This window comes from Prinia subflava, chromosome 5, assembly GCF_021018805.1.
Source record: "Prinia subflava isolate CZ2003 ecotype Zambia chromosome 5, Cam_Psub_1.2, whole genome shotgun sequence".
NCBI lineage: Eukaryota > Metazoa > Chordata > Aves > Passeriformes > Cisticolidae > Prinia > Prinia subflava.
Window position 1 is genome coordinate 2,694,104 of NC_086251.1, and position 21,129 is coordinate 2,715,232.

General features: G+C 45.0%; 1 protein-coding gene across 1 annotated transcript in view; it reads left to right on the forward strand.

Moving 5' to 3' along the window:
- Positions 1–21,129, forward strand: part of NELL1 (neural EGFL like 1) — a 206,558-nt gene that overhangs the window by 53,136 nt on the left and 132,293 nt on the right. Inside the window, exons 5-11 of the mRNA XM_063397555.1 lie at positions 3,571–3,667; positions 7,491–7,563; positions 7,808–7,890; positions 11,109–11,243; positions 12,055–12,157; positions 17,442–17,515; positions 20,726–20,825. Coding sequence (XP_063253625.1) covers positions 3,571–3,667; positions 7,491–7,563; positions 7,808–7,890; positions 11,109–11,243; positions 12,055–12,157; positions 17,442–17,515; positions 20,726–20,825 — 665 coding nt within the window. The remainder of the gene's footprint in view (positions 1–3,570; positions 3,668–7,490; positions 7,564–7,807; positions 7,891–11,108; positions 11,244–12,054; positions 12,158–17,441; positions 17,516–20,725; positions 20,826–21,129) is intronic.

Here is a 21,129-nt window from a genome sequence, read left to right on the forward strand (position 1 = left end):
TATATTGTAAATATTGTATGTTAACACATTACAAAGATGCTAAAATTGATTTATACTGAGTACATGGAGGGGAGCTGTCTCCTCATCCAACAGAGGTTCATTTCTAGAGGTGTTCTTCCTCTATGCAGAGCAGACCAAGTTGTGTGTGTGTGCATTAGGATGGAAATATTTTAGGGATGCCTCCTTTCAGGAACCCACTGATTATTTTATGGATTTTCTATTTTCTGCATATTGTGTTCATTATGGCAGAAATGCCTGTCTGAAGTGTGTCCTTGAGAGAGGTGGTTCTGATGATGGCACAAGAACACTGAATAAATCAAAGGGTGCAGATAGGGTAGAGGTGCAGATACAAGCCACAGGAATGTAATGGGTCTTTGTTGATTAACAGGTGCATTAATGGGTGTGTTAGCAGTTGTATTTCTTACTCTGTTTTGCTAAATGGATCAGTGGTTACAGGGTGTGTTCTGACCATGAACATTTCCAGACAGCAGGATTGGTTCATTATTCTGTTCCCCTGGTTTTATGGTTTAACTCCTTTGAAATATGCTGGCATAAAGCAGGGTCCAATCAGGCTTTCTCTTGGAGAGGGAATGCAGCACTGATAAATCTGAAAGCCTGGAGTGTGTAGCAGAGCCTCCATTAACCTGCAGACCTGGATCTCCTGTGCTGGAGGGGCTGCTCAGTCTGCAGCAATCTGAGTGCCCACAGTTCCCCTGAGTCCCTTTCTGAGCTTTCCTTTTCCTGTGGAGTGCATTGTGCTTTTCCCTGTGTTGGGATCAAAGCCAAACATGCTGGGAACTGCTCTTCAAGGAGGGCTGGAGCAGCACTCCATGAGCTGAAGTGTGACTGAGCTGTTCACATGGCAGATACAGAGTGTTGGTCACACGGGTATAAAGCCATGGACAGGGACTCAGCTCAGCCCAGGGAGTCAAGGAAGGGAAAGGGAGGGATGTGGGTGTTTTGTTTTGTTTAATTTTTTTAACTCATGTGCTTTTCCACCTTTTCACTTCCCAAGAATATAGAGGGGAAGCTATAATATATAGTATATAAATAATATATTAATTTATTAGAAATGATACAATTTATTAGAGTAGAGGTAATAGATAAATAATATACTGATAGTATATTCGATTGTAGTTTTTATAATAGAAATATCAAATTATACATTTATATATAATATGTATATATAATATTTATAATAGTATATGTATATATAATATTTATGTATATGTATATATAGTATATTTCCAATATAAATTTATTATGACAAATTATAATCTATAAGATATACATATAAAATAAACTTTATAAATAACGAAGTATAAGATACATAAATAATGTGAATAATAATATATATAATATGTAAGTAATGTAAAGGAGTAACAATATGTTGTGTGTATGCTTGCCAGGCCTTTTTTCCCTGATCATGTTTAACAGTATGCAATAATGAAGTCAACAGGCATAGTTGATAAATCAAATGGTGTCAACCAGAACATTCTTTGCCATAAGAAGATAATCAAGGAGTGATCAACACCTCCTGCCCTCTCTTGACTCCTGAGCCTTTCATTTCATAGGCAGATCTAAGGGAAACAAACCTGTTTTGACATCTGTAGGGTAAGGCACAAACTGACCTTAATGAACCCGTTAATTTAAGGTGGATACCTGCTCCAGAAATGCAGTTTGAATCAGAGCAGGAGAGGGATATGGGCAATCTTGAGCTTTTGTGTCTCAGGGATGGCACTTTGTGAAGAGGCTGGACAGAAGGTGATCACAGCCCTGTCCACACAGGCTGAGAGTGTTAAATCATCAGAAAAGACAAGCTCAGCCACACTGGCCTGTCTCTGATTTGCCTTCCTCACTTGCTGTTGTTGAGCTGTCAGATAACAATGTCAGGTTTGGATTTTTTTAATATGAAGCTGCAGATGGATATTGTAGAGTTCTTTGATCAATGTTAACTAGGCCAGGTGAATAAAAATCTCATTTTCTTCAATAAGTGGTGCTCCTGAACCTGGTCAGCACTGGGATTTTATGTGTTAGGAGAAAGGGAGTTCTTTATTGAATATGGACTGGTCTTTTCAGGAGATGGGAGATTTTCCAGTGAGGGCATTACTAACTGAGATCATGAATGAAACTGTGCTGTATATACAAAGATAAATTCCTGATGTGACAGAGCAGTTCAGTGCTCTCAAGGAGCTCCTGCTCAAGGACTGTGCCAGTTCTTTGTTTCTCTTTCAGTGTTTTGCTGCAGCCTTGCATTTGTGTCGTTCAGTTTAGCATGAGCTATGACAGAAGGCCTCTACTGACACTTTATATTATTGATGGAGATGGTGCATGCAAAAATCCTGTCATTCTCAAAACCTGCTTTAAAAGATTATTGTGTTGTTTTGCTGTTTGGACAGGTAAAACAGCTCAGCGTGGTAATTTTATAGATAGACTTAATTAAATAGTGCAGAGAGAAATTTCCTAGAGCTCTGAATGTATCACATGTGCATGAAATGTGATGAGTTAGGGCTGATGATAATTATAATGAACTTTAGCAATGAAATTATGAGTATTACAAGAAGTCTTCTGACTCCTGTACTCACACTCTTAAGCTGTAATTTTCATATAACTATTTTATGCTTAGGTTTGAGGTTTTTTCTTGTTGATTCTTGAAAAAAAGTAGTGTTAGCCTTTAGTTTTATATGCTACCTCTATTGCATCTTGACAAATGGTTTACTCCTTTTCTTGGTAAGCAAGAGTGGGTGGGATAGAGGACTCTGTACTTTGAGGTAAGTTTATAGATCTTTCTAGAAGTTCTTTAATGCTGGGATGTTTTTCTGGACCTCTGCAGATAAATGAATGTTCCAACAGTGTGGTGTGGTGGATTTGACCCTGGCTGGACACCAGGTGCCCAACAAAGCCACCCCCATCACTCCTTCCTCAGCTGGAAAGGGACACAAGGAGATGAGGAAAGGCTGCTGGGTCTGGATCAGGGCAGGGAGAGATCCCTGAGCTGTTCCAGCTGAGGGCAGAGCAGGCTGCGTGGGGAAATGAGTTCCATTTGTTAACAGTTCAATCAGGGCGAGGCACTGAGCAGTAAAACCCAATCCCTGCCACCCAGCCTTTGCTCCTGGCTGGGCTGTTTCACCCCTGGTGTTTCTGTGTCCCCACAGGTGGCACAGAGGGCACTGGGCATGGGGAGCACCAGCCTCCCCTGAGCTGGGGCATCTCCTCCCCTCCCTCTGCGCTGCCCCTGCTCTCTGCCCCTGGACTAAGTTATTGTATTTTTTCCCCTTCTGTGGTGGGTTCTGGCACTGTATTTGTTTACTTGAGTGCTGCACCGCTGCACAAGGAGAGTTTCAATTATATGGCATCTTCATATATTTGTGATTTTAATTTTTTTTTCTATTTTAAAGTTGCAGTATATTTTCTTCACCGTGATCAGTGATGAGCACTGTGCTTAATGAAAAATTTTTAGAGGTTTTGTTTTTAGTTTTGTTGTCCATCTTTTATTATTACCTGATTTTGTCACGGGAGTTTTGAGAGGCAAGAGAAAATTCCACTAAATGCCATGTCTTCCCTCTGCAGGATTTATGAACGTGTCATTGATCCCCCAGAAACGAATTTAACACCTGAAAGCAGCTTATGGCTGGGACAGAGGAACAGGAAACATGGTTTCTTTAAGGTAAGCAGAGATGACCTGGCACGTGAGGAAGGAAAGTAATAAAGAGTCGCCAAGGTGCTTCCAGTCACTCGTGTTAGACTCATGAGGTAGGATGTGCATGAAACTGGGGAGGAGCTGTGGGCAGGCTGTGCACAGCTTGCATACAGGGTAAGAGTTCCTGGTGTTTATTGCAGTTCTGGATAACGAGGCACAGTGTGAGTGCTGATCTGTGAGAGGAGTGACAGAGCAGCCTTTGGCCGCTCTGCCCATCCTCAGGCTGGCATGGGTTTGTTGCCAAGGTGATTTCCCATCCACCCGCTCTCCATGGGAGGCTGTCACTTCCTAAGACAATTTTACAAGTTGGCTCTTTGCTGAGGATGTCTCCTCCAAGCCCCCAGATGTCCAGCAAGCTAGGACAATTATGCTGAATTTATTTCAGCATAGCAACCAGCAATTTTAATTGTAAAACAGAGGTAAAATCCAACTTCTGGCTTACAGGATAGTCTGAGGCTTGCTCTGAACCTACGGTGCATTTCATCCTCCAGCAGCTGAGCTGTCACTGGAAGTGAAATTGATGGTATTATTTTATTCTACAGCTGTTGGGTTTGTATCTCAGCTGCTTCCCTCTATTCCACAGATGGTAAACATATGTTTATAGCTACAGAGGAAAAGGAAGGAGTTAGACTGGAGTCACCCGTCTTAAATTCTTGTTTTATGCAGGCAGTCAGAGCCTCAAAACTCTGGGATATTCTATGTTAGTAAATTAATATTTCCACGTGTTAACTCTTGGGAAACAGCAGGGTAGCTAATGATATGCTAATGAACTGACAATTTTTATTGATCATAATGAAAGCCGACAAGTGTCTTACTTTGCTTTATGTGTGCTTGAATATTTTACTGACTTTCTTCAGGGCAGAAATATAATTGGTTGTGGTGGTTTTAATCCTGCTTGAGAGTTTCAGAAGTCTTATATTACTCATGGCAAAAACTTGGGATTTTGCCAGTTTTTAAGGAGGGCACATCTCTTTCCATGTGTTTATATGCTCAGCAGGATTTCCCTTCCTTTTTCAGAGCAATTTGTTTCACTGTTTTAGCATATTAAAAACAGATCTATTTTCTTCAATGTAAACAGAGTTCTGCAGGGAAATAGGAGCATTAAAAAAGAATTAGCATTTCTGTGTGTGTGTTGGAGCCATGGAAATGTGTGTAGGGAAAAGCAGGTTTGCTGCGTGAATAATTTCTTTTCTTACACCTTTTGTTACTGATATTGTTACTGTTCATTTTCTCATCTCTCTGCTCTTTGCAGTGAATTGTGCCTGTCTGTGCCTTTGGTGCCTCCAGTTCTCAGCTCCATCCTGCCCCAGCGGGGAGGGGATGGAGAGAGACGAGCCTGGGGTTTGGGGGGTCTCTGTGGGGATGCTGGGCTGTCCTTGGAAAGTTTACGTCTATGTTTGATCATAATAATTCATTTTGAGATTTATAGACCTAGAAGTCATCTATGTTAGTGAAATGAAGTTCATGTTCATCTGTTACTACATAGCAATATGCTTTCATGTAGCTAGAAATTAAGACACATAAAACAGTTGTGTTTCCTCTTCAGGCTATGTCTAAATGCACATCTTTCCAAAAGACAATTGAGCAATGTGACTCTGATGCAACAAACACATTTGAAGATACACATAAAGAAGAAAAAACCCAAAAAAAACCAGCTGAAGAAAAAGTCAGTTCTCTCTGGATGGTGTCTCTCTAGCTGGGCAGTATGATCTGGTGGAACTGTGTAGTCTCTTTTTACTCTTGGTTGAGCTTTTCACTGCAGATGCTGAAGTGTTGAAGTGTATTTTTATGCCTCACCTTCTAATTTCTCACTAGTGACTGCTGATTAAAAGTATGTGAAATGTCTTTTAGGATCTTCCATTCCCAGTGACAGTGTTGCTGCTTATTACTTATGGTTTCATTATTCTCCTAGGTGAAAAGGTTAGTAAATGTGTGTACTGCTGGAGGAAAGACAGGGTGATCTAATGATCTCTGTTAATATTTTCAGTCAATACTGGATCATGAGACAGTAAGCAGGGCTTGCTGATCACATTCTACTCTTTTAACAGATGAGCATGTAAATGTTACTGACCTTGCCAGGCTTTAAGGACTGTCTGAGGCCTCTGTTAATGGGTGGAGTGTGAGTGCCTATGAGCAAATGGTGCTGTCCATGGTCTGCACAATTCACTTTATTGCAATTTAACTGAAAATTAAAGCCCAGTCTGGCAAATCAGTGATTTAATTAGATAATAACTGCTGCCACGATGAGTTTCTTTTCAGATTAACAGTGTGTCTGTGAGGAGATGGAGCTGTGTCACAACATCTGATCATCAGTCAGGGCAGTGCCAATATCAGCACCAGAGGTCCCTTGATTTCCCTTGCTCCCCTCCCTTAGGGGCCCTGACATTGTCACAGCCAGTGGCTCCTGTGCAGTGAGAAATGGCCCAGGGATGCAGCAGATGCTTCGTGCTGAGCTCAGAAGGACAAACACGAGTCCCAGCATTTTCTGGGCTGTCTGCAGTGCCTGGGGTTCCTCAGGGCCCAGGAGTGCAGGGACACCCTGGGTATCTGCTGCTCACACTGGGGCTGTCCTTGCAGGGCAGGCACTGCACCCGTGGGTGCTGCCTCCCCACTGCCGTGCTTGGTTTGGGTTGTGTTGGTTTCTCACCTTCTTTTGTTCGTGTTAGAGCTGGGATTAGGGCACAGCAGTCCCAGTTTTGTGTTTGGACTCCGTTTGTTAATTCTTATCTATAGCACAGCCTCATGAGCCCTGAGCTCTAACTGGCAAGGTAGAAAACGGAGTGACTCTAACTCTTGGCAAGGTGTTTTAAGGTTATTATCCAGTAACAAGATGACACCTATGTTATTTATACTTTTGACCCAATAATGACCACCCAAGGTCTGCAATGTGCACCTTCTTCACCCAATTAGAAAAACCCACCTGATACCAAGAAGAGGAAGGTGAAGCAGAAGGACTCAGACAATGGCCTAAATTGTCTGTATTGCTTTATATATGTCATTATATATTAAACTCCCAAATCTTAAGTTTTCCACCTTGTGAGATCACACAATTCTATTCAAACCAAAACACACCCACACAACCCCAGTGCCATCACTGAATTTTAGAAGCCTGTTCCACGGCCTCAGGTCAGATGTTTTCTTGAGGGTCAGTGCCCTTTTGGCACAGAAAGGTGACATTTTCAGCCTGCAGGGTCCAGGAGGTTTGGGAGCCTCGAGCAGCCTGTCCTGTCCTCCTGCCAGTCCTGCCCAGGGCCCCTCCCTGCCTGCCCGGGCTGCAGAGAGCCTTTAATCCTGCCTGAGGCTGGATTACCCCAATGCCTGTGGAGATCCAGAGCTGGGAGGCTCCAGGGAACCCAGCACTGGGAGTGGGGACTGGTACTGACACCTGGCACTGGGTGCTTGTCCTGTCACTGCTGGATTGCACAGGCTCATTCGGTTAAAAAAATAAAAAAATAAATTTCTTGTGTCTTTTGGAAAAGTGTGCCATTGGCTTGAGCAGTGGATGTTATTTCTCTGCTTTTTTCACCAGTCTCACCCCATTTAAAGGCACTTAAGCTGCTTATATTTGGTGATTACGAAAGAGAAAGTGGTATTATTGCTGTAATATCCAAACACACAGAGAGATAGGAGGACTTGTTACATTTTGTTCTTCTTCAGTTGTTTTGCTCACAAGTAGAGTGAGCTGGTGAATTTTTCTGTATCCACTGAAGAAATGACTCGTGAAAGAGCTGGTGCAGGTTGAAGTGAATGTTTGTAATGTGTGTTACCAGTTTTCTCTTCTTTTGCAAAGGGTGTTATCCAAGATGTGAAAGTCATCTTTATACCTAATGGATATATAACACAGTGTCCTAATCTGAATCGCAGTAAGTAGCAATCCTGTTGTTCTCTCTGTTTTAGATTTTTCATACAGATTGTTTCTTTGCTTTAAAAAGAACGCTTTCAGCTTGTTATTTTTGCATGTGCTGACTTCCAGAAGGCAAGAATTCTGCATAAACGGATTGCATTTTATGTTCAGATCAGTCTAGTATGATAGGTTGTTGTTTATTTATGGTTATTGTATCTTTGCTTCTCTTCTTTTCTGCTTCTTTTTCATCTTTTTATATTGAGCATGCCCAACCTGCAGTGATTTCTTAAGTCTGGTGCAAGGAATCATGGATTTGCAAGAACTCCTGGCAAAAATGACTGCTAAAGTAGGTACCTGAGCTTTTTTTTAGTTGCCCCTTTCTTTCCTTCCCTAAGACAAAGATGAAAGTGTTTATTCTATATGCCATTCCTTCTGCCATGACAATTATTCTGATTTTTCATGGTAAAGCTAATTTTTCTCTTGCAGCCTGCAGTGGTCTTATGGCTGTAACTCCATGGTTGTTCCTCAAGCTCAATAATGTTTCTGTTGTCTGCTTTATCATTTATAAGACAGTGACAAAATGCCCGGAGTCTGATTTTGTGTGAGAAGCCTTAGCTTGATTTCCCTTTCCATGCCGAGGGGTAAATGCAGAAACAAAGGAGTGCAATCCCCCAGGAATTCCCTCCCCATGTGATGCTGTCAGAGGGGGATGCTCTGTTGTGGGGAGTCCTGTGAAGCCTTCAGGACTGGGGCAGTCTCTCCTTGCTGGGAACTGAAGGGAGGCCCCAAAGGAAAATGCCTGTGAGCTGCTGGCTGTGCTGGCCTTGGCACCCCTTTGGGCAGTGGTTTTTATCAGGGTAAAAGTGAATTCAGCTCCCGGTGATGAGGTGTGGGCTTGGGTTTGTGTGTTTGGTGTCTTTTTTTCTTTCTTCTTTCCCCATTCCAGATTTGGATCATGAATAGGATGAATGGGAATCTGCAGTGTTGGGGGGTTTGTTTTTGTTTGTTTGAAATATTGGAAATTTTCTTCATGTTCTGCTCCTACCATACACAGGCAGCCTTGGGGTTATTCGAAGGTCCTTCAGCAAGGCTGTGCTGAGGTTTTGGGATGGGAAACTGTGTTTGAAAGGTGACCAAACCTCTGATCTGTGTTAGAGGAGAATCTGAACGTTTTTTGAGGTTAATGTTGGTGAACCATCTGGTGTTAGAGGGCAGTTAATTGTCTCTTTTCAAACAGGACTTAGGAGTTAATTACTTAGATTGAAGTGCAGATCTAGCCCACCTGTAGATGCCCTTCTTCCTCTCAGTGGAGTTACTGCAGGAATTTCCAAGACAGGATTGGCAAGGCAGTACTGCTGGGGAAAAATATTACACTTTTTAATGCCTTGCCTTCTAATGCTCTTTCCCTTCCCAAGAGGAAAGGGAAAACTGTTTTTTGGAGAGTGTGTGTGTTGTCCTGGCAATCCTCTGACCCAGCTGACAAGCTTTGGACAGGCTAAAATGCAAAATGGGAAGCTTTTGTTTCAGTTTTCTGCTTGCACTGTGGAAGAGAGGCAATTATTGTGAGCCCTGCTGGTGGTGTGAGCAAGTCCCAATTATGCAGTGTGCTGAGTAACTTGCTTTCTCTGATGTTAATGATATTTCTGCTTGCTAGTACTGTATGAGGGGCAGCAAATAACCCAGTATTTGTACTGCCAGGGCTCTGCACTTCCATCAGGTGGTGCTGGCATCATCCTTCACTGCCAATTCCTTTTCTGTCAGAGCAGCCCACTGACTGTTTTGTTGGGGCTGTTTTCTGTTGTCCAGGCAAAATGCACGGGAGCAGGAAGGGATATGAACTTGATGGATAAATGCAGGTTCAGAATGGGGGCCTGGAGGGAAGCATTCAGGTTTGTATCTGCCTTTCAGGTCCTGGCCACCACAGGCCGAGTTCCTGCTGCAGATCCAGGTGTGTTTAGGGGGATGCTGCAGGCCAGGGCTCTGCAGGGCTCCTGTCTGCCCTGGCAGTGCTCAGAGGAGGGCTTGGCATGGACAGGGGCACCCCTGGCTCTGAGCCTGCCCCCAGAGAGGCAGGGCAGGAACAGGATGTTTGGAAAAGGGCTTTGGTGCCTCGCTGGTGCTTTCAGGCTGCTCTGCCTGCAGCATTTCAGCCTCTCCCAGCCTGTGCTGGGCTGCAGCTGCATCCAGCAGTGCAGGGATGAGCAAGTGTTGTTTGCAGGGAGTGTGTGTATGCAGCTTGGATCAGTTCAAATTGTGGGGGCTCAGAGGGGCTTGCCTGGGAAGGAAGGATCCAGCTCCTGCTTTCAGGCTGTGGTAATTTCAGTGCTGGGCAGGTTTTGCAGAGTGAGAGCAGGGCAGGGAGGTTCCTCCTGCCTGGGCTGTGCCTCTCCTGGGTCTGGGGGCTCAGGGTGAGACCCGGGGCCTTGGGGAGTGTCCAGCAGAGCCCTGGCTGTGGCAGATGGTCACAGAGTGCTGTGAGAGGAGCATCTGATCATGGCCTGGAGCAGGCTCACCCCCCTGACCTCCTCTTCCTGCCTGTGTTTTGGGCAGACACAGCTTTTGAAGACTAATCAATGCTAGCTCTTAAAACTTATTTTATTCTTGTTGTGATTTGAATTAATTCTGAGTTTTTCCAGTAGATGTGCTCAATTGAGGTGATGTTCTGTCCTTCAGTAGAGACACACTGAATGGCAGGCTGTTAGAATCTGGCTAAAATGTTAATTTGCTGCAGGAGAAAAGGCTTGTGTTACATTGCAGCATTCCCCACTGCTGGGCTAGAGTACTGTTAGCTCCTCTTTAAATAAAATGGCTAAAATAATTCATGTGGCTTTAGCAATCTCCTGAAATCAGTCTGGGCATCTCCTGCCCTTCTCTGAGTGGAATAGAGCTTCTTTTGGAAAATGATGAGCCTCCCCTGGGGTGTGCTTTGTATTCAGATGTGTTTGTTACGTGGAGACTCCAGCACAGAAATTTCTACTGAGCCTTTCCTTGCTGGAAGCCAAAAAGGTTCAAGCTTGACTTGGATTAAAATCAAGGAAAATCAAGCACTTGAGTTCATTTATGGACCAGGCAGTCTGGTTTATTTACATCACGGGTTTACACAGCCAGGAATACTTCCATGGATCACAAAACTGTCCATGTAAATTTTGGTGGTTTGGGTGGGGTGTTTTTTTTTTGTTTGTTTGTTTTTGGTTGTTTTCTTTTTTTTTTTTTTTCCTGGTGGTTTCTGGTGGGGTTGGTTGATTGGTTTTTTTCTTTTTTTCCCCCCTGCTAAATATCAAGCTTGTATTTCTAGTGTAACAGCAAGGGGTGTTCAGAGGCAGCCACGAGCCCCAGGTTTATTCCAGGAGCGTGGTTTCTCCCTTGGTCGTGGTGTGGGGTGGCCCTGTAATAACTCCAGCAGCATCTGAGGAGCAGGGTTGGTCTGCACCTGCTGATCTCCTGGTTCAGGGTTCCCAAGGTCATAGTCCAAGTTGGTTTGGCTAAAAATACGTCTGCTGGTTTCTGTTTTTTAAATCATGTGTTTGAATTGCAGCAATCTCATCGAGTTACTTTCATTTCTAGTTAAATTATGCAGAAAGAAGACTGAGTCAATTGGAAGACTGTCATTGTGAGAAGACTTGTCAAGTAAATGGACTCATCTACAGAGACAAAGACTCCTGGGTTGAAGATGATCACTGCAGGAACTGCACATGCAAAGTAAGAATTTCTGAAGAGTTTAATGGATAGGATCTAATGAAAAAGTGGGAATGGCCTTTGAATACATAATGTTCACTCTAGAATCACTATGGGTTTAGTATGCATCTAGTGGCAGCATGGACACTAGAGAGGGAAATGGTGAAATAAATGAAACTTTGATGTTGCCTATTTGTAAGCTTCAGACATAAAACCTGCTTTCCCTTGACAACGCTTTCTTATTTGTTCTCATTATAGCTGTGAGGACTTTGTGGTTTTGGGGTGGCGGGGTGGCAGTGTCTGTGTTGGGTCTGGAATTGTTTTTACTGCCGTGGCTTTTTCAGAAAGGAGGCATTATCTTCATAGCATTCATAGGTGCTCGGTTGCCTCTTGCATGGTAACAACTTGCAGATTAATTTTCAGCATTTATCAGACTGAAAAATACAGGGGACAGAAAGAGAATGAGTATGTAAAAGTTGTGTCGTTGAAATGATTTGATAAATATCTGCCGAGAGCCTCTGTTTGCTCAGGAAAGCAGAAGGCAGGTTGTTAAAAGCCCAAGGATGACTGGAGCAGGTACAGACAGTGGATTTACGTTCCTGAGTTGTGTTTCCAGCTGCTGTTCTGCTCTGGGATGGGGTAACCCCAGTGCTGTGTCCCCAACCCTGGGGCAGCTCTCCGGGGCTGGCTCTGGCTCGCTGTGTCCCTGGCGGGCTCAGGCTGTCCCTGCAGGCCGGGGCTGTGCCCAGAGGTGTTTCCATGCCCTGGGCAGCCCCAGCGCTCTGCTGCCCGCGCTGCAGCCGTGGCTGAGCCCTGTCCTGTCCCCTGTGCCCAGGCAGGAGCCGTGGAGTGCCGCAGGGTGTCCTGTCCCCCTCTGGAGTGTCCCCCCGACGCCCTCCCCGTGCCCGTGGGGAGCCGCTGCTGCCAGGAGTGCCGGGGTGAGTACAGCACACCCAGCCTGTGCTGCCAGCAGGCACCTTGGGGAAGGGTCCAGAGCTGCTGGGCCAGTGGGACGGGGCTGGGAAGGGGATAAAAACTGCTGGGAGATGGACAGATTGCTGAGGGACCTGTTTGTGTCACTGTTAGTGTGAAATCATTGATCCTTTGGGGCTGGGGAGGGGATAAAAACTGCTGGGAGATGGACAGATTGCTGAGGGACCTGTTTGTGTGAAATCATTGATCCTTTGGGGCTGGGGAGGTGTCATGGGTTAGCACTGGCCAGATGTTAGTGCACCCATGAATATATGTTTTTTCTCTAACAACTCTTGTGGGATGTGATCAGGAACAGAGCAGAGCAGGCTTAAATCTTGAAAACAAAAAAACCCACCAAAACTTTATTAATTACATAAGAACAGGGACAGAAATACTCTTAAACACACACAGAGACAGAAATAAAAACTTCTTAGAACATTTCTTCTCCCAGTTTCTACCTCCCCACCCATCACTCTTCACAGATCAACCCTTTGGTTTTAGATCAAACAATCACCACTCAAAAACAAACTAATCTTCAATTCAGCAAGGGAGAGACGAGTCTGTCTCGCACCACAAACTGTTCTTCAGAAAACACGGGTCTACCCCTTATGTGTTCCCATGTCACCCGTGGCACCGCCTAGAGAGGTCTGCCAGGGTGACACTCTCTTTTTCTTATGTCTAGCGCTCTCACCGCTGTTCACAGGCTGAAAACTGCATACAGGGCTCTTTTAAGGATACTTGCATGCCAAGCTCTCCCCTTTTTACCCAGGGGCCAGGGTTCTAGGAGCAGGTCTGCCCTGAGGGCAGAGGGCACCACCTCACCCTCCCCTTCTTTTCTCTGCTTGCTCCACTCTTCAAAGTGCCAGTCACTGTAGCAAAAGCAGGGGCAGCTGTATCCACCCAAAATGCAGTTTATGTTCAAAAGAGACTTAAGTTCAGTCTATGGCTGACATTATACAAGAGAAGTCCGGCTCAAAAGGCTACTCCTCTCATTCTTCCATCGAGTTCCTTCCAATCATGCTTTATCATCTCGGTCCCAGGCCGCTTCCCTCTCTCCGAAAACTACCAGTCATGAGAATCAATGTCTAAGAAAAGTTTCTTTCTACCAAGCAAGGGTTAACAGTTTCTTCTCAGCAGGGTGCTGCAGGCGGAAGCACTCTTAGGCTCCGCAAACCCCCACGTGGCTGGGCACCTTCTCCCGGAGTTTAGGGAGGAGGTGGGGGGTGAGCACACACAGAAGGCACTTCCACAGTTTTCTACCCCTCCATCCTAGATGGGGCAGCTCAGTTCCAGTCCTGTCCCTTCTCTTCTCCCCCCCCCCCACCGGAGGGCTCCGGCTTACCTGAGCCGACCACGTGTTTCCCCTCCCCCACCCAGCCTGGTGGCAGGGCAGGGGAAGGAGGCTAGAGACCTCTCTCTGCTGAAACCGGGATCTAAAAAAAGGCCGAACCCCCCAGACTCCTGCTTTTAACTCTTTGTGTCCTCAGAGGCGTGTCCAAACCTCCGAGTGACCAATCCAGGTGCTAGCAGAAAAGCTGATCACTGATTGGACTGCCCACATCTCCCTGGAAAAATTCACCTCCCCTCCCAACCATGACAGGAGGGAATAAAAACTGCTGGGAGATGGACACATTGCTGAGGGACCTGTTTGTGTCACTGTTAGTGTGAAATCATTGATCCTTTGGGGCTGGGGAGGGGATAAATCACTGCTGGGAGATGGACAGATTGCTGAGGGACCTGTTTGTGTCACTGTTAGTGTGAAATCATTGATCCTTCTGGGGCTGGGGAGGGGATAAATCACTGCTGGGAGATGGACAGATTGCCGAGGTACCATTGTTAGTGTGAAATCATTGATCCTTTGGAGCTGGGAAAGGGGAGAAATCACTGCTGGGAGATGGACAGCACTGCAGAGTGCTGAGATACCATTGTTAGTGTGAAATCATTGATCCTTTGGGGCTGGGAAAGGGGAGAAATCACTGCTGGGAGATGGACAGCACTGCAGAGTGCTGAGATACCATTGTTAGTGTGAAATCATTGATCCTTTGGGGCTGGGGAGGGGATAAATCACTGCTGAGAGATGGACAGGCACTGCAGATTGCTGAGGGACCGTTTGTACCATTGTTAGTGTGAAATCATTGATCCTGTTGGGGCTGGGAAGACTGACCTGGCTCCAGTTTCTATCTCCTCTTGATGTTGAGGAGTGTCAAGTCTATGGTCTGAACTTGCTTTTGTGATGAGTAGCTAACCAAGCTGTTGTCTTTTATTTCAAGTTAAAAGGCTGTTCTTTAAAATAAACCTGACAGAATATCAGACCCTGTCTTAATATCACTGCATGGAGCCATACTTTGCTGTAATTAATTTCAAAATAAATTCATGAGAAGAAAGAAAAGCTCAGTAAGTTTTGTGATTGGTGTTATCATCAGCTTTCAGTTCCTTTCTCTGGGAATGAAAGCTGTTAAGTCAAGTTCATGGAAGGAATATTCAATATTTGTTACTTTAATGTAGTGTAAGGAACAAAGACAATTTATGTATGGAAATTTTAGCTGTGTACTAATGCCAGTCGTGCCTTAAGAAGCACAAATTCCCCTTCCCCTGATCTCGTCTGGAAGATGAGTGAACACCATGCATGAGCTTTTCAGTAATCTATTAGGACAGGGATGTTGAATTACTTTAGGATTTATTAGGAAAATAATAACACTCTATTAGCATTCTGTCACCCTTCTTCAGGCACTGAATTCATTAGTTCTGTGCACAAATATCCTTTAGCTGTGATCTTGCACTTGCTCTTGTTTCTCATGTAGTCTCATTTCTCTGGGCTGTATGTCAGCATGAATATTCTGCATACTGAAAGATGTTCATGAGCAGAGTGCTTGGGTGGTAAAGTGATCACCTGGCTTGTATTTTTTTTTGCCTCAAAATGTTTTTAATTTGTAACTTGGTAAGTCTGGGAAGTTGTTTCATGAAGCTGGGTGTTTTCACAAGAGTCCAAATGTGACACAAAGAAATGGCAAGGCCCAACATTGCAGATTCAGTGTGTACCCTCACGAGTGAAGTGCTCCTGTGATCTGTAATGGGAAGATGAACAATCCAACTTGCCTTCTGTCAGTGATTGGCACAAACCTGACTCACTGCTCTGACAAGAGCCCAGCCTGTCAGTCAGTGGGAAGGGACGTGTGGCAGTGGATTGGAATTGATTGGAAATGCCAGCTCCTTGACAAAATGATGTGCTGGGCCCACAGTCAGTCACCTCTGGGTGGAGAGTGGTGATTGCAGAGGATTTCCAAAGAGCTGCCCTGCAGGTGTTCTTTTCTCTGTGCTTTTTCTATTGAGCTCTGATAGAACCATCAGCTGTAATTTGCTGTCCCTAGGGATTATTGAATGGCTGGGTTATTGAGCACTTTCCCCTCTTATCTAAGGGTTAATGAACAAAGCTCTCATGTCTGATGTGTTAAGGGCTTTAGGCAGTTCAGTTTTGATCCCTGCCACCTTGTGTTAGCATTTCCAATAATATTTGGTAAAAGACTGTAATTTTGTTTTAAATCTGGTTTTTCTGAATCATGCATTAACTTGCTTCCCAGTGTGTCCATTCTTTTGCTAAAAGCAGCTGTGTCAGGAGAAGAGAGAAAGAAAAAGGAAATGTTCCTAGTTCAAATTTTGCTAAAAATAGTTACTGGGATTCCTAGTTTAAACAAAGGTTCCTCATGTGAAGCTTTCTTCAGAAGTGAGATCACAACAAGTCGGGCATAAAAACTGGGGCAGCTTTTGAAAAACAAGGAAAACTAGGATACCAGAAGGAAGAAGCCTGGTTTTAAATTTTTTAGTGATGATGAAAATGGAGTTACAATCATTCTTGGGTTTTTTTTTTAAGAAATGAGCATTTTCCCAAAGAGTCATTAGAAGCAAATGTATGTCTGAAGGTTCACGAAGATTGATCTAGCAGTCTCTTTAGCTTAAAATTTGGGAATCAGTCTGGCTGTGCCAGTGGCTGCTGTGGAGCTCTGGGCATGGCCTGTCAGGGGGACACGCTTGCACCTGTGAGTGCTTCCCTTTCCTGGGCTCTCAGGAGGGAAATTTGGGTAAAGCAGTCCTAGATAATAAAGAGTGTCTTTGGGAACAGACTGCTCTGAACTCCTGCACTGTGCATGTGGCTTGGCTCTGCAGAACTTTACAGCACTGTGCAGTGGCAACGTGGGATTCACAGCTTGGAGCTTTCCTTTCAGGGTCACAGTCAGAGTTTGTACAGAAAGAGCTGCAATGTCCCAGCAGGAAGTTATTTTATCAGTGTTTGGCATTGATGTGGTTGGTGATGGAGGCCGCTTTTATAGTGGATTCTGGATTTGTGTGAGACGGTGACAGCCCGGCTGTTCTCTTTAAGGGCTGGATTCCCTGTCCCTCTCTGGAATTGCAGTTCAGCCAGGCAGTTGCACGGGGGTTGTGTTAATTCTGGCCATACTCACCAGGCTGGTGGCTGCTGTGCCCTGGTGCTCATGGCCTCCTTGGTGGTGGCAGCAGCCTCCGCTGGGTGACTTTGCCGTGAAGGGAGCGAGGAGCGATCCCGTGTTCCAGTCCTGGGTTCATTTGTGGGGCCACGTGTCCTTGGCAGGAGGATCAGAACTCCAGACAAGAGGTTTGCAATAGGAGTTCTCAGTTTGCTGGGGAAATCTGCATTTTGTGTGTGCCTGAAGAATGTTTTCCTGGAACAGATTTTTGCAGTTTGTTGGTTCAGTGCAGTCATTCACTGCACCTGATCTGTTTGTGCAGTCCTCCAGCAAGCTGAAGAGTTCACCTTTGTGCCCACAGAAAAATGTGAAGGCTTAATTGAAATGTGTGCTTACATTAATCTCATGATGAACTGGAGGCTAATAAATGTCTCCACTTCTTGAAGAGAGTCATGAGGACCTCTAGCAACAGCAGCACTGCAGCTGCTCTACACAGTGTCAGCAGTGAAAATATTTTCTGTTGAATGATAGGTTATTTAGTCCAGGACATGTTCATGCTCCTATTCCCTCTCTTTAGTTTGGATAAAGAGGCTACTTTCTTTTAAAATGGGTTTGTTTGTTACTTCATTTGTAATTATGAGGTACTGACTCCTGATGAAAGCAAAATGCATCATATTTTTAATGTATTGCTATTTTTCCAGTGTATGTGAGTACTGGTTTTACTTCTGTGCTGTACCTTGCATTTATTTGCTGCTTAAAAATGCTGATTTAATCAATTTTTAACCTCCCTCCCTTTTCTCTCCAATTCCAGCCAAGTGTATCTTTGGAGGCAAGGTGCTGGCAGAAGGTCAGCGAGTGCTCACCAAGAGCTGCAGGGAATGTCGAGTAAGTTTGAGCTGTGTAAACCTTTCCTGATTTTAAATGTATCTGTGGTGTTTAGGAGTGACAGTAAGAAGTGAGTGCATTTCTTTAGGCTTCCTTCATGCAAATGTGACATCTGTTGTCTTGAGAAAGGTGACCTTGATGTCACTGAGAGCCACAAATACGAAAACAAGGCAGGAATGTGACCCTTGCAGGGTAAGAAAAATACAGGCAAAATGATTTGGAGGAGTGTTTTCGCTTGTCTCTGCTTTCATGAGCTTTAGAAAACAGTAACAGCCTCTTGAGCCAATGACTTATCTCAGCCAAATTGCTGAAACTCAGAGCAGCCTTCTTGCTGTGCTGTGTGAGTTACTCTGTATTTCCCCCAGTGCTGTTCAAACTGTGTGCAGCTCTTCTGATACCTGAGGTGAGTTCCCGAGTGTTGGACCGAGCTCTCTTGGCAGATTCCTGGCACTGGGGCTGCGGCAGGCAGTGTTGGGAGCGCAGGGGAGGGGAGGCTGTGTCAGGTCCCTGCAGGGAGCGCTGGTGGCCGTGAGCCCTGGAGGAGATGGCAGCGCTCTGGTGTGCTCGGAGCTGAGCGTGCAGAGCAGCAATTCCATGGGCACTGAGGAATGGACAATACCTGGCTGCAGATGGTGTGGGGACAGCTCGTTGTGCAGAATTGCTCTGCTGCTGTCACTGCTGGGCTGTGTCAGGTCCCTGCAGGGACAATACCTGGCTGCAGATGGTGTGGGGACAGCTCATTGTGCAGAATTGCTCTGCTGCTGTCACTGCTGGGCTGTGTCAGGTCCGTGCAGGGAGCGTTGGTGGCCGGGAGCCCTGCAGGAGATGGCAGCGCTCTGGGCCTTGGTGCACTCGGAGCTGAGCGTGCAGCTCTCTCTAACTGCACCTCTCTGTGTTCAGTAAGCCTTTGATTTTTTTGTTTGTTGGTTTGTTTAGGGGTTTTTCTTTTGGGTTTCACCATGTGGTGATGTGGGCCATGGAATGTCAGTGAAAGGGTTTTTGTGACTCCTGTTGGAGTGGGGATTTGCAGTTGATCAGCTGCCTGTGAGTGACGTGGTGCTGTTCATAAGCAGAGGGCCAGCTTGACAGCCAAGGGCACAAAAATAAATGTCTCTGCACGAATGCTGGGAGCAGGCAGGCCCGGGGCCACACAGGAGGGACGGGGCCCACAGCTCTCAGGGAGGGTCACTAAAAAGTGTTTAGTGAGGATAAGGAACGATGTCCTTCTGTAAGAGTGACCACTGAGGCTCTGTGTGAAGCTGTGTCCTGAGAGACTGAGCAGGGCCGGTCCCCGTTGTGGCCGAGGCGGGGCCGGTCCCCGTTGTGGCCGAGCAGGGCCCGGTCCGGGCCGTGGGGATCTCTCTGAAACCACGTCCCTCACTGCCTTGGGGGGGATGGAGAGGAGAACTGGGGGCACAAAAGGTGAAGGGCACTGCTGAGATCAGAGCAGGTCACTGGAATCAGCAGGGACATGGGAAAATGAACAGCAACAGCACTGATGGCCAAGGGTCCAGGGAAGAGGGGCTGGATTCACGGGAACAGCAACAACTCTGCTCCCTCTGCACCCACCGGCCCCACCTCAGAGGGAGGGGGTGCAGAACAACCTCCTGTCCTGGCCGTGGCCCCTGGTCCTGCAGAGATCAGCCCTGCCTTGTCTGGAGCCGGGGCACAGATAAATTCAGGCACAGATAAATGTCAGGAAAAGGAACCCCACCAGAACAGCCTCATCTGAAATCTCACTGTTCATTTTCAGAGCCAACCATGTGAGGTGAGCTGTTTGTTGTTCGGATTGTCCCTGCATGTCACTGATTAGGCTTACATCCAATCCTTTTTTAATGTACTTAGCTTGGTAATTACAAGCAATTTAATTATCTTGTTGTGAGTTTTTGATTCCAGATCTCATTCTTTGTAGATTGTATGTCACAATTGAAGCTTGATCTATTTATTCCAGAAAAAAAAGTCTTTTTGACACCTGTTTGTGTTCACATTCTATGACTGCTGCATATGTGAATTGAATATAAAAAGGAGTAATTTTTCGAAGGCTGCCTGAAGCAATAATTCTGAAGTGTGAACTCTGCTTGCTTATCTCAGTGGATGAAATCTGATGATGATACTTCTTATAATTGGATCTGTACTAGTTTGTAACAAATTGATTTTAACCCAAAGAATGCTCAACATGGAAATGCTTTAATTGTTTTAAAACTTAATTACAAATAAGTTTAATTTGCAAATTTAAGATGCAAATTCTGCAGAAAGTTGGGAACTTAGGGAAATAAAATCTTAATGTCGTTAAATTATTGGAGTTCTCAATTTGTGTTCTTTAATCTCCTTGTGAGTCACTAAAGCAGCAGTGAGCTTGAAATAAATTTGTCTTGAGCTTTTTGACTCATCCTGACACTCATTTGACTTTCAGGCAATTTCTTGCCATTTTTCTGGCCAGATTTATTGTCAGTCAACACTTTGATCACAGCTGATCTGCTGGATGGAGTCAAGTTTGGTGCACAAATCTCCCCATTTGTGTCTGTGAGGCTCTGTGTCTGTGATTATGAGAAGTTCCTGCCAGCATCCAGACCTTCTATCAGAGTCTTACTCTAAATCCAGAAACCAGAATCACAGAAACATCTTGAGCTTGATTTTGCCCTGCAGTTTCTGTAGGGATACCTCCAGATGAGCTCTCTTCTCTGAAGGACCTAACTTTGGAAATGAGGTGATCAGTGATCCTGAAGGACAATTGGACATGGCAGAACAACCCTTGGGAGTGCTGGTCTTGTGTGTGTATTGGAGTTGGATAACTCAGCACTGAAGTGTGTGGACTGTCAAATAAGGGGAATAAAGCTCAGATTGCAGAAAGCAGGAGGACTGTCTTTAACCTGGAATGGAATTCTTTAATTCCTTCAAATACTCGGAAAGAGTATTGAGACTACTTGGAGACTACATATTTGCTAAAACTGGAATGGAATTTTAAGCTGAGGTGCCTTGTCTTTTAATCCTTTTTTTATTAATTTATTTTTTATGCTGGGCAGAGAAATGCACAGTAGATTGCTCTAGATTTGATGTTGTTGTGGAACAAATGAATTTACCTTGCTTCTTGCTCGTTTACCAGTGTTGTTACTGGAGATTGCTGGTGCTGTGGATGCACAAGTATGTGAGCCTTGCCACTGAGTGCCTTTTCACCTATGTAATTTTGTTTTAAATGTTGTTTGTTTTCAGAATGGAGTTCTAGTAAAAGTAACAGAGACCTGTCCCCCGCTGAACTGCTCAGAAGAAGATCAGGTTCTTCCAGAGAACCAGTGCTGCAGGGTTTGTAGAGGTAAGCCAGCCTGGGAGCAGTGGGAGTTCTTGGCTCAAGGGGGATACACTGAAAGGAACAACTCCTTTTTAATGAGATATTAATTAGCTCTGTAAGCATGGTTCTAAAACGAGTCTGGGATACTCCTTTGGTTAGAAGATGTACCAGACATAAAGGTGTAATTGCTCTGAATTAGGCAGGAGGAGGGAGAAAAGGAAAAGCTGGGGGACAAAGGAACCAGTATCTCCTAAAAATTTGTATTAAAAGGCTATTAAGGTCTGGGTTGTGCTTTTCTCAGCTGTTTTTAGAGGGTGTTAGGAAGTTT